The following is a 14340-nucleotide window of genomic DNA, read 5'->3' on the forward strand; positions in this document are numbered from 1 at the left end:
TCATATGGTTCAACCTCTTGAAATGGTTGAACATTAACCATTTCCTTTTGGTATAATGACTCTGTGTATTCCTTCCATCTTTTCTTGATGCATTCTGCATCATTCAATAATTTGCCAAAAAATCTTTCAATAACGAAAGTCTAGGCTTGAATTTTTTCTTCAGTTCCCCCAGCTTGAGAAATGCTGACTGTGTTCTTCCCTTTTGGTTTTCTAACTCCATGTAGATAGTTCTTAAAAGAGCACAGTACTTAAGCAGGCCTTTTTCACTAGCTAATCAAAACTATTGTTCCGTTTCAGCATGACTTTAGGGAATACTTTTGGGTTAAAGTTTACAGATTACCTCAGGGCAATAGTTTTAGGGATTCATCCACCTTCCATAGCTCCAGGAAGTCTGCAGTCCATGAGAATTTAAAGTTCTGTTCTATATTTCCCCCTTTTTGATCAGGATTCTTCTATGAAGTCTTTGATCTTTGAAATATTTAGCAATAGTAGCCAGGCACCATCCAGTTCTTTTGGTTTCATGGTGAAGGAGGCAGTTGTTCATGGAGTCAATTAGCCACACATTCCATATCCTCCATGTGTTCCTGACTGCCCTGCCTCTGTTGCTTGAGGTGACTAGAAACCAATTGTTGGACCTTAAATTGAAAGCTTTGAAGATCCCAGATACTATGCAGTGAACAGAAGGTATAACAGAAGCACTAAACTGTTTTTGTGGTTCTTATAGATATAGATAGCCCATGAAACCATGACCCTAAACCTCTATACCTGTGAGGTATATTTGGTTGGTGAGAGATATTTGGTTGTACATAAACAGTCTCAGTAGCTATTCTTTTTCCTTGTGGTAAATCTAACATACACCTTTTTCCAATTCAACTTTTTACAGGTATCCAACTTATTAACAACCATTATAATTAAAATACAATTGGTGCTGTTGTTGTTAAGTGTTGTCGATTCATTTCTGACTCATAGCGACCCTGTTAGGGTTTCTGAGGAGAGACTGGTGAGTTTGAACTGCCGCCCTTGCAGTTCAAACTAACCTTGCTTATTTTACTGCGCTATACCAGGACTCCAACTCCACCCTTAATCAGTGTGATATTTCCATTACCATTAACCTTCCTTTCCCCACTTCCTTCTACTCCTTCCTTGTTGTTGTTGTATGTTGTCCAGTTAGTTTTGATTTATAGTGACCCACTATGGAGTTGCCAAGAGCAAATGGTGGGTTTGAACTTTCCACTTGTACTTACCAGTCCAATGCTTATCATACCAGGACTCCCTCCTGCTCCTGGTAACCACTAATAAACTTTGTTCCCTATAAATTTGCCTTTTCTTGTCTTTGCATATAATATAAGTAAGGTATATTTGCAATATTTGTCCTTTTAGGATTGGCATATTTTGTTCATCATAATGTCTTCAAGCTCCATCCATACTGTAGCATGTATCAAGAATCTCTTTATCCTGCTGGTTGAATGCTGCAGGGCTTCAAAAACTTCCATTGTGGGAAAATGGAATTAAAAGATAATGGAATTTTCCAACAAACTTTTTAAAGTCCCCTCATAGTAGTCTGGTGTATATATGTGCCACATTTGTTTATCCATTTACCTATTGATGGACATTTAGGTTGTTTACATCCTTTGGCCATTGTGAATAGAACCGCAGTGAACATTGGTGTGAAAATCTCTTCTGAGTCTCTGCTTTCATGTCTTGTGGGTATATGCTAAGCACTATAGATAAATGAGTTTATTTCTGTATCTCAGATCTATTCCATTGGTCTTGTGTGTCTATTGCTATACCAGCACCAGGCTGTTTTGATTTTGTAGCTGTATAGTATGTTTTAGAGTCCTGGTGTGGTGCAGGGTCAGCGGCTCAAAGTCACTAGCGGCTCCTTGGAAACCCTATACAGACAGGGTGGCTATCAGTTCACAACTGCAGCAACATAGTATGTTTTAAAACCAGAATATGTGAATCCTCCTACCTTGTTCTTATCTTTCGGTGTCATTTTAGCAATTAGAAGCCCCTTGCCATTCTATATAAAATTGAGGATTGTTTTTCTATTTCTGTAAAGAAAGCTGTTGGACTTCTGAGTAAGATGATTTTGAATCTGAGCCCTGGTAGCTAGATGGTGAAAACATTTGACTGCTAACAAAATGGTGGGTGGTTCAAACCCAGCAGCTGCTGCACTTGAGAAGAGTGTGTCAGTCTGCTTTGTAAAGATTTCTAGCTTTGAAAATCCCATGGAGGCAGTTCTGCTCTGTGCTGTATAGGGTCACTTAAGTGTTGGAATTGACTCAAAAGCAGTTAGTTTGGTTTTAGTTTTGGTGTTGAATCGATAGATTGCTTTGAATAATATTGACATCTTAACAATATGAAGTTTTCCAATACATTAACAAGGATCATCTTTCCATTTACTTAATCTCTTTGTGCGGTATTTTATAGTTTTCATTGTATACATCCTAGATTTGTTCCTAGGTATTTTACTTCTTAGATACTATTGTAAATGGAATTGTTTCCTGATTTCCTTTTCACATTTCTCATTGCTGGTATATAGAAATCCAACAGACTTTTGGGGTTCTACCTCAAAGGAGCTCTGGTAGCGTAGTGGTTACGAATCGGGCTGCGAACCTTAAGGTCAGCGGTTCGAAACTACCAGCCGCTCCGCGGGAGAAAGATGAGGCTTTCTACTCCTGTAAGAATTTACACCCTCGGAAACCCTGTACAGGGTCGCTATGGGTCGGACCCGACTCGATGGCACTTAACAACAACAACAACCTTAAAATTTAAGGAGCTCTGGTAGCGTAGTGGTTACAAATCAGCCTGCTAACCTCAAGATCGGGAGTTCAAAACTAACAGCTATTCCGTGGGAGAAAGATGACACTTTCTGCTTCCGTAAAGATTTGCAGCCTCGGAAACTTTGTGCAGGGTCACTATGAGTCGGAACCGACTCCACGGTACTTAACAACAACAACAACCTTACAATTTAGAACTCCTGGTGTGGAGCTGTGGATTAATGCGCTGGACCACAAGGTCAGCTGGAACCACAAGGTCAGCAGTTTAAGCTCACCAGCTGCTCCTTGGAAACCCTATACAGGATCATTATGAGTCAGAACCAAATCAGTACCACTTAACAAAACAACAACAGCAACCTTACAACTTTGCTGAATTCTTTGATTATTTCTTGAGGTTTTTCTTGTTTAGAATTTCCCATACATAGGATCAAGTTATTGTTGTTATGTGCTATTGAGTTTATTCTGACTTGTAGTGACCCTGTGTAGGGTTTCAGAGAAGAGGCTTGTTAGGTTTTAACTGTCGACCTTAAGGTTAGCAGTCCAGTGCTTATCCTACAGCACCATACCAAGACTCCATATAGGATCATATTACCTGAAAATTCAGATAGTTTTATTTCTTCTTTTCCAATGTGCATACCTTTTACTTCTTTTTCATGTTTTATTGTCTAGTTACGATTTCTAATACAATATTAAATTGAAGTGGTGAGAGCTGACATCTTTATCTTGTTTCTGATTTCAAGGGGAAAGTTCACAGTCTTTCTTCATTGGGTATAATGTTGTTAAGTGCCGTGGAGTCAGTTCTGACTCATAGCAACCCTTATAGGGTTTCCAAGGAGTGGCTGGTGGTTTGAACCGCTGACCTTGTGGTTAGCAGTCAAGTGCTTATCCTACATCACCACACCAGGATTCCAGTATAATGTTAGCTGTTGCTTTTTGTATATAATCATATTGAGGAATTCTCTTTTATTTCAATCTTCTTAAAAATTTTCATCAAGAAAGGGGTTTGTTGTGGTTAACTACTCTTGAGTCAAATCAGTACAGGGTTTCCAAGGAGCTGCTGTTGAGTTTGAACCGGTGACCTCATGGTTCAAACCAACCTTATGGTCTAGTGCTTTATCCCACAGCACCACACCAGGACTCCAGTAAAAAGGGGTTTGGATCTTATTAAATGCTGTATCTGCATCCATACAGGTGATCATGTGGTTCTTTTCCTTGTTCTTATGATGTGTATTATGTTGATTGATTTTCTAAATGTTGAACCATCCCTACATTCCTACAATAGCTTCTATTTGGTCATTGTGTGTGTGGGATTCTTTTTATTATGTTACTGCATTCTGTTTGCTAGTATTATTGAGGGTTTTTGCATCTATATTCAAGATATTGGCCTGCCGTTTTTTTGTGGTATCTTTGTCTGGTTTGAGAGGAAGGCTATGCTTGCTTCATAGATTAAATTAGGGAGTATTCCTTCCTTCTCTATCTTTTGGAAGAGTATAAACAGTATTGCTATTGGTTTTTCTCTAAATAGTATAATTTCACAGTGAAGTCATTTGGTCCATGAGATTTTTTTTAATTATTTTTTTTTAATGTTGGGAGGTTTTAGGTCAGTGATTCAGTGTCTTCATTTGTTATAGGTTTGTTGTTGTTGTTAGGTGCCATCGAGTCCGTTCCATCTCATAGTGACCCTGTGAACTAGAGAACGAAACACTGCCCATTCTTTTGCCATCCTCACAATGTTGTTATGTTTGAGCCCATTGTTGCTACCACTGTATCAATCCATCTTGTTGGAGGTCTTCTTCTTTTTAACTGACCCTCCACTTTACCAGGCATGATGTCCTTCTCCAGGGACTGCTCCCTTCTGATAATATGTATCAAGTAGGAGAGATGTAGTATTGCCATCCTTGTTTTTAAGAAACATTTTGGCTATATTTCTTTTAAGACAGATTTGTTTGTTCTTCTGGCTGTCCATTATGCTTTTAATATTCTTCTCCAACACCATATTTCAAATGCATTGATTTTTCTATGATTTTCCTTGTTCATTGCCCAACTTTCACATGTATATGAGGCTAAAGAAAATACTATGTCTTGGATCATGAATGCACCTTAGTTCTCAAATTGACATCTTTGATTGTGAATACTTTAAAGAGGTCTTGTGCAGCAGATTTGCCTAATAGGATAGTTCATTGAATTGACTGCTGCTTCCATGAGTGTGTCATATAGTTGCATCATGTTTTTAAAATCTATTCTTCTACCCTCTGTCTTTTGATTAAAGGATTTAGTCTATTTAAATTCACTGTAATTACTGATAAAGAAGTATCTTATTTCTGATACTTTGTTGTTTTGTGTTTTACATGTCCTAAGCCTTCTTTGTCTTTGTTCTTTAGTACTGCTTACTTTTACGTTTTGTTGTTTTATTGTAGTGGACCTTTTTTGTTTCCTCCTCCTTTGCATTGTGTGTATGTGTTTTGTTTATTTTCTTAGGGATTACCATAGATATTACATTTTAAGAGTTTGTATATATAATATATTAGGATACGTTGGTACCAATTTAACTTCAGTAATGTATAAGACAGTCTATATTTATACTACTTATCCCCCCTTTTTTGTTGATGTTAACACTAATTAATCTTTGTTTCATGTACCCTATAATATACTTTTATCCTTACCTTTATGTATTTGTTATTAAAACTATGAAGGAATTATCAAAAATGAATATCTAATTGTTAGTCCTGATGTGGTACTGTGGGTTAATGAGTCAGACTGCAAAGCCATTTGAACTGCAAGGTGTTGTAGGTTGCAGCTCACCAGCTGCTCCTCGAAAACCCTATACAGGGTCGCTGTGGGTCTGAACTGACTCAATGGCACTTCACTTCACACATACTTTTCTATGCATTTCCCTTTAAGTTGCCTAAAAGGCAGCAGAAGTTTTATTTTTAACTTTTATCGTTTTTTTTTTTTTTAATGCACATGCATTACATATCTTTTATTTTATTTTTATTTTAAATATGTTGAAGGGATTGCCTATGTGATTGGTATAAAAGCCACTTTTTTGCCTTGTCTGTACACTTTTGGAGGCCCTGGTGTGGCACAAAGTCTATTTGAATTGCAAGGTTGGCAGTTCAAGCCCACCAGCTGCTCCTGGGAAACCCTATATACATGGTTGCTTTGGATCAGAACTGACTCAACAGCACATAACAACAGCAATACACTTCTAAATTAAAATAAATTGCTCATTCTGGTGGAGAGATGGAGCAATGGTGGGGTGCCTAACATCTTTTAACTTTAGAAGGAGGAAAGAGAATCAAGATCAACAACCCAAGGTTGATTTCTGTGAGGCAGAAGTCAGACATTCCCCCTCTCTCCGACCTTATTAACAATTCTGACACCAGCTGTTCTTCCACGGTGCTCTCCTCTTTTCTGAGTTCTGTAATTTGTTATAATGGCTACACAGGACTCTCAGACCATAATCATGATTACGGACTTTATTAGGGACATAATAGCTTACAAATCAGGAGTTACTTCAGATGCATTTCTTTAGTCAGGACAGCTCATTAGCAGGACTCTCCCTTGGATTGGCCTGGGCCCCTTGGACTGGCCTCTGCCCTACTTGGGAAGAGTTCCAAAGTACTTTAATTCCTCTGATAAGTACCCAGAGGCACCCATCTCTGCCAGGAAGCCTCCTGCCCACATGCACTCAAGCTATCTTGCTTCTGTTTCTGGAGTCTAGGGGATCCTCAGCACAGGAAACATGCTCTTTTCCTGTGTGTTGTTCTTGGTGGCAGTGAAGTCCCCCTACTTTTTTTTTTTTTAATTGATTTTATTGTTGTTGAGAGTATACACACAAACATGCACTAATCTGACTGTCTCTTCATGTACAATTCAGTGATATTGTTGCATACTTACAGTTTTACAACTATTCTCACACTCCTTTTCTGAGGTGTTCTCCCCAGTTAATATAAATTCACTGCTCCCAGGGTTCCTGTCTAATATTTCAAGTTGTGATCAGTTGAATCCCTTATAGACAGTTCGTAAGTACATAATGTTCAAGGTAGACTTAAGCCACTGTTATTGATAGACATACGTATAGCTTTGAAAATATGTTGAACATTAGTAATGTACAACATGCAATCCAGTTGAGTGAATTATCTTTTTGGCTCAAGGATTCTTGCCTCTTCTTGGGTGTCGCCAGCCGTTGGCCTTCTGTTGTCTCTCTGCCTTGGTTCCCACACTCAATGCCCCTTCCTAGGGAACACATGCTTCTCCTGACTTGATTTGTTGAAAGATATGGTGTTCAGAAGTTTACCCATTTTAAATCTGTTTTTAACCAGTCATCCTGTTGGTTGCCCCCAGGGTCCTCTCCTGGTACATTCCCTAAAACTGCTCTTGTCCTTTGCTGAGTCTCCTTCAGCTGTTTTGGTCAGTGGTTCACCCACTTCCAATTCCTCCCAGATCACCACTACCCCCCTATCCTGTCAACCTCATGACATCTGTTTTCCAGGGATTTCTGTTTTTGATCCAATGAAAGTAAGCATTCTTGCTTTCAAACATTTGTTCCACTTCTCCCTTTCTGCTTTTCTTTTCCCACTGACATTTTGAGTTAATTTCAGGTAGAAGGGAGATAGTAGGCATGCATACTAATTTACTTTCTTAATCTAATTTCCTTTCTTAAAAATATTAACTTTTAGACTTCTGTTCCAGGTGGCCTTATGAGTTCAAACAGAAAAATTATCCTTTTAATCCCAAACTTATAGCAGGGTCAGATGAACTGTTTTAAAATATTAAAATCATGGTATTGTCTCAAAAACAAAATATACAATATCAGGGGCCAGCAATGTCCAGGGCTGAAGCAGCATAGTTACGGGGTTTGGGGGCAGACACAGGCAAGGTACAGCTCTCTGAGGTGACTGGAAGTCAACTCTCGCAGATTAATGAGAACTCTCATGCGTGGTGAGGGCTGGAGCCCTGTGAAAATGACTTGGGGTGGGGCTTTTCCACAAATGGAGGGCTAAAAAAGGGCTATGGCCAACAGGAAGGAACAGAAATATTGGACTTTCAGAAGACTTCATTGTGGGCTTTAGTAACTGGAAGCATAAATTTTCCTGTAAAGTAGTAGGCCATGGGAGAGGGAAAAATAAGCAATCTCATAAACCATACAATAACAACTTTCCAATTGAGATGAGTTTGCCCACTAACATATAAAGCCATGGAAGAAAAACTGTCATCAGGAAGCATAGTAAATCCCTAACAAACTGAAATAAATTTTAAAGAAATTAAGATACAATTGAAAGTGAGTCAAATCTTTCAAAATACAAATGAATTAGTACCGTACATGGTAAAACAGGCATTATGACATTATAAAACATCAGTTGGTGGATATAAAAGCGTTAAACCAAACCCAGCCCCACTGCCATCGAGTTGATTTAATTAATAGTAACCCTGTATAGGGTTTCAAAAGGAGCTCTGGTAGCATAGTGCTTATGAGTCGTGCTGCAAACCTCAAATCGGTAGTTCGAATCTACCAGTTGTTCCATTGGAGAAAGATATGACTTCCTTCTCCAATAAAGATTCATAGCCTTGGAAACCCTAGGCAGGTCGCTATGAGTCGGAACTGACTCCACAACATACCACCACTACCACCACCATAGGGTTTCCAAGAGTTCTGGTGTGGTGCTGTAGGATAAACACTGGATGCTAACCACATGTCAATGGTTCAGACCCCCCAGCCATTACTTGGAAGCCCTATACAGGGTTGCATTGAGTTGGAACTGAGTCAACGGCACTTAACAACAGGAGCATAAGATTTTCAAGTTTGTAAGTCTTTACGGGAGCAGAAAACTTCATTTCTCCGGCTTGAGATTTTGAACTGGCACCCTTTTGGTTAGCAGTCCAGTAATAAGATCGATGAAGTACTTTTAAAAGCTTATAAAAGAAATATGTACATACTGCAGAAAGTAGTGATAAGGCAAAAGATCAAAACAGAAGCCACTGTGCTATCCCACTAAATAACTACCATCGGTATTTTAAGTGCATATCCTTCCTCTTTTTAGACATACAGATTTTTGTGGCACAGCAGGATAATGCACTGGACCACAAGGTCAGTTTGAACCACAAGGTCGGTGGTTCAAACCCACCAGCTGCTCCTCGGAAATCCTATACAGGGTCACTATGGGTTGGATACTTAACAACAACAACAGCAATCTAGACTTGCATACCTTTTTCATTAGCGTTCACATTTGCATGTATGCTGTGTTATAATTTAAGTAATCTGGTGTTTTACAGCTACTTCAACATTGCTGTACTGAGCATCTTTAAATTTTTTTCTTTAAGAAATACCTTTTTCTAAGAGTCCCTGAGAGGTACAAATAGTTAAGTGCTCTACAGTTCACCAAAGATTGGAGGTTTGAACGTGCATAAAGAACTTTGGAAAACAAGCCCTGTCAGTCTGCTTCTGAAAGTCAAAGCCTTGAAAACCCTATGAAGTACTCTGTACACACCTGGGTCACCATGAATTGGAATTGACTCAAAGGCAGCTAACAATAAACAACAGTAAAAGTAAATAATAATAGTAAAAAATATGCAAAATACATAAACATATAAGAACAAAACAAATATCACTAATGGTTGTCATCATATTATACATATTGTCCTATAGCCTCCTTTTTTTCATTTAGCATAACAAGTAGTTTTCCGTGTGAAATATAGATCTTTATCATGAATAGGGTACTTAGTTGTCTGTTGTAAACCTGCTGCTGTAAATAATGTAACTAATCCTCATTGTAATACAGTAAATCGTTTCTATTTCACTATTAATGAACAATAAGATTAATGTTATTACATTGCTATAGCATTATAAATAATCTTAAAACTTTGTTTTTAATGTACATGGTTATTTAAATATTTTAACAGGTATTTGCTTATGATCATTGTTTCTGGTCTATGGATGAATCTGTCAGAGAAAAATATGCAGGTAATAGAAAAAGTGTTGTGATTTTTTTCCCCATAAAATATCACCGTATTATTTTTTTGTAACTTTAAAAATTATACAGACTGATTTCTCTAATTTTTGGTATTATAGTTATTAAATTGGTCAGGCAATAGGACATTCGCAGTGCTCTATTGGTGTGAGATGAAGAAGTTGGATTGATAGGGTACATAAGTCGGGGGGGGGTAAAGAAGCTAGTTGTCTATTTTTGTGTTAACATATATGTAATTTTGGTTAAAGCTGACTTCTTCCTTTTCTCACCTACTTTTTTTCTATTCTTCTATCCAACTTTCAGGTCAAGATGATGTCTTCAAGTGCCTTGGGGAGAATATTCTTCAGAATGCCTTTGATGGCTACAATGCTTGTATCTTTGCCTATGGACAAACTGGTAATATTTACTACTATGAGATTACTTAAGCAAATAACTTTCAGTGAAGGAGAAAGTAAAACTATTTTCTGACACACATAATACTGATTTAATTTTTGTTATTTTGATATATAGGAAGATACTATAGATGAGGCAAAATTAGGCTGTACATTTTTAAGATGGGTATAATAAAATTAGGTTTAGATTTTTTTTCTTTTTAAGTGATGTTCTTAGACAATACATTATAGTGCTGTGACCATTGAACATATTACTAACCATGCCTAATGGTTATTTCATCTTAGCTTTAAAGATCATACTTGAGAAGATACCAAAAGGAACGTATTTATTAACATCGTATCAGTTATCATTGATAAGGAACATTTGTTTAGTGTGAATTAGTCACTTTTATAAGAGCATAACATAACTTGCCCAGTTGAAAATTATTTGTCACAGAAAAATGCTTGTAGTGGCTTCTAAAGGCAACTTGTATCCTGGTTATAAGGACATAGGCTTTGGAGTTAGCATATTTTAGTTTCACTCTGGTCCTGCCATTTACTAGCTGTGAAAGTAGAGCAAATTACTTAAACGCTCTGTGCCTCACTTTCCTTATCTGTGAAAGGAAGATAATAATAAACTAGTTGCTGTCAATTTGATTACGTCTCATGGCAGCCATATGTGTGTCAGAGTAGAACCGAACTTCCAAGGATTTTCAAGGGCTGATTTTTCAGAATCAGGTTGTCAGGTCTTTCTTCCAAGATACATTTGGGTGGATTTGAACCTCCAAACTTTTGATTAGCAGCCAAGCATATTGACTGCTTGTGTCACCCAGTGACTCCATGGATAATAGAAAACTTTTCTTATAGAGTTGTCTTGGTGAGTTAATGTGTGAAAGCTTTTAGAAAAGGCCTGGTACATAGGAAGTGGTTATTAGTTTTAGGTGTTATAAAGGTAAAGTGTAAAGTGTTTAGTGACAAAAGTAGTAACTTCTGTGACTAAAAGCATGTTTACAAAATGACTGCAGTTAAAAATGGGAAAGGAATTATACCTAAGTGTCAATAGTTAGAGTCCTTGGATGATTAAGATTGAGTGGTTTCAGTATTTTTTTTTTTCTTTCTTTTTTGTTTTCTCAACTTTCTTTCATGAATATGTATTTCTTTTATAATGGGGAAAATAATTTTATGGTAGAAAAAGAAGATTATTCTTTGGTTTTCATACTATTGCCAAAGTGTAATAATGAGTTAATTTACTGTGGGGTGAATAGTGTTAGTCTGTATTTTTTTGTATTGTGTAGTTAGGAATAGACACAAAAGTAGTGGGAACCATCACCGTATTATTAATCAGATGTGGTAAATAATTGGTTTTGAAAACTTCTCAAAACTCACTTTTCATTTGTTTCAAATAATTTTTTTAAAGCATAACAATGACAAAAGAAGGCTTTGTATCCTCTTTTACCTTGTTGTATTACATTTTTTTGTTCTTCTTGACTTTCTCATGTGCAATAAGAAAGCTTCTGCAGTGATTCTTATTATACTTGGGCATGTTTCTTACTGCATTATGCTAATTGCCAGTAATTTATTATCATCAAGGGAAGGATTATATACTTAACCTTTCAAAGAGACTGTAATAAATATTATTTTCAAATTTTAGGATCTGGAAAGTCTTATACCATGATGGGCACAGCTGACCAACCTGGATTAATCCCAAGGCTTTGCAGTGGCCTCTTTGAACGAACTCAGAAAGAGGAAAATGAAGAGCAGAGTTTTAAAGTAGAAGTGTCCTACATGGAAATTTATAATGAAAAAGTTAGAGACCTTCTTGATCCCAAAGGGTAAAAGATTTTGACATTTTAATGTTACAACATTATGGACTAAGGCAGACTTATTTTAATTCATTTATTTAAGTGAAATTGTTATGTTAAACTCTAGCAGAGAATCATTTTGGTACTGTCTGAGCTTTTGAAATCAGGGCTGAGGGGAGAGACATGCTTAGGGCTCTGAGAGTGACTGACTGAGCAGCGTGTATTTGTGCCATAATGCCTTTCTCAGATTTCATTCCAAAGACAAAAACAAAGTGTATGTGTGTGTAATGGAAATTTAATTATTTGGTATCTGAGTAACTGGTAACCTTAAGCAAATTAAGGTTTCATTTTTTAAACCAAGAAATTTCAGGTGGAATTCAACTGTTTGTAGGCTGTGGGGAGAGAGAGAGAGAGGGAGAGAGAGAGAAGAATATGAAAAATGAACTTTTAGAATAGATAGTTCATTAAAAAAATCCCCAGTTAAAAAATGTACGCAATCTCACAGCCTAGATATAAGATAAGATAGCTCAGTAGTATCGGAAAGCTTTCAGAAATGCTGCTCTGAATCTTTAGTAATAACTGATTGAGAAAGATGAGGAGTTACCTAAAGAAATCTGTTTATTGCACAGGGAGTTTTCTGGGTTCAGATGGTGTGAAAGTGCTGCAATGTAGAGAAGGAAATGGATAATGATCACACGAGTGTGGCTTACTGATATAAAAACATTATTAGGAAGGCCAAAGAACCCAATGAACTGAGGTTTGCAAAAGCGTTGAGGACAACTAGAGAATATTTAGTTATATTGGATGAAGAAGATGGTCAAGGAAAGATAATCTTGTAGACATTGAGTTATATAATCAAGAGAAGACAAAACCTCTCAACTCCTAATTGACACTTATTTTCTTTGACAAAGATAATAATCTTCAAATCTTTCATGAAGAGTTTAAATTAACACCTAGTGTTTCTATACAAGTATTTAACAGTTATTGTTGTTGTTGTTGTTAGGTGCCATTGAGTCGGTACCGACCCGTAGTGACCTTATGCACAGCAGAACGAAACATTGCCCGATCCTGGGCCAACCTCACTACTGTTGCCACACTTGAGTCCATCGATGCTGCCACTTGGCCAATCCATCTCATTGTGGTCTTCCTCTTTTTCTCTGACCCTCCAAACGACCAAACATGATATCCTTCTCCAGCGACTGGTCCCTTCTGACAATATGTCCAAAGTATGAGAGACAAAGTTTGGCCATCTTGGCCTCCAGGGAGCCCTATGGCTGCACTTATTCCAAAACAGATCTGTTGATTCTTTTGGCAGCCTATGGCACTTTCAATATTCTCCTCCAACACTATAACTCAAAAGCATCAATTCTTCTATGGTCTTCCTTATTCACTGTCCAGCTTTCGCATGCATATGAGGTTATTGAAAATACCATGCTTGGGTCAGGCGCACTTTAGTCCTCAAGTTGACATCTTTGCTTTTCAACACTTTAAAAAGGTCTTGTGCAGCATATTTGCCTAATGCAATACGTCGTTTGATCTCTTGACTGCTGCTTCTGTGAGTGTTGATAGTTGATCCAAGGAGAATGAAGTCCTTGACAACTTCATTCTTTTCTCCATTGATAAGAATGTTGTTTATTGGTCCAGTGGTGAGGATTTTTATTTTCTTTACATTGAGATGTAATCCATACCAAAGGCTGTGCTCTTTGATCTTCATCAGTAAATATTTTTAATCCTCTTCACTTTCACCAAGCAAGGTTGTATCTATCATCTGCATATCACAGGTTGTTAATGAGTCGTCCTCCAATCCTGATGCCACGTTTTTCTTCATAGAACCCAGCTTCTCGTATTATTTGCTCAGCATACAGGTTGAATAAGTATGGTGAAAGAATACAACCCTGTCACACACCTTTCTTAATTGTAAAACATTCAGTGTTCCCATGTTCTGTTTGAACAATTGCCTCTTGGTCCAGGTACAGATTCCTCATGAGCATAATTAAGTGTTCCGGAATACTCATGCTTCGCGGTGTTGTCCATAGCTTGTCATGATCCACACAATCGAAAGCCTTTGCATAGTCAATAAAGTACAGCCAGACATCTTTCTGATATTCTCTGCTTTTAGCCAAGATCCATCGGACATCAGCAATGATATCCCTTGTACTACAGCCTCTTCTGAATCCGGCTTGAACCTCTGGGAGTTCTCTGTAAATGTATGATTGTAGCCATTTCTGTATTACCTTTAGCAAAAATTTACTCACGTGGGATATCAAAGAGATTGTACGATGATTTCCGCCTTCTGTTGAGTCACTTCTCTTTGGAAAGGGCACAAATACGGATCTCTTCCAATCAGTTGGCCAGATAGTTGTCTTCCAAATTTCTTGGCAGAGATGAGTGAGTGCCTCCTGTGCTGCCTCAC

The 14340-nt window shown here is 37.5% G+C and overlaps 1 protein-coding gene across 1 annotated transcript in view; it reads left to right on the forward strand.

Moving 5' to 3' along the window:
• The window catches only part of KIF13B (kinesin family member 13B), a 294477-nt gene that overhangs the window by 84839 nt on the left and 195298 nt on the right, over window positions 1–14340 (forward strand). The window contains exons 4-6 of the mRNA XM_006864335.1: window positions 9687–9747; window positions 10058–10150; window positions 11777–11957. Coding sequence (XP_006864397.1) covers window positions 9687–9747; window positions 10058–10150; window positions 11777–11957 — 335 coding nt within the window. The remainder of the gene's footprint in view (window positions 1–9686; window positions 9748–10057; window positions 10151–11776; window positions 11958–14340) is intronic.

Source organism: Chrysochloris asiatica, unplaced genomic scaffold (assembly GCF_000296735.1).
Source record: "Chrysochloris asiatica unplaced genomic scaffold, ChrAsi1.0 scaffold00064, whole genome shotgun sequence".
NCBI classification, from domain to species: Eukaryota; Metazoa; Chordata; class Mammalia; order Afrosoricida; family Chrysochloridae; genus Chrysochloris; species Chrysochloris asiatica.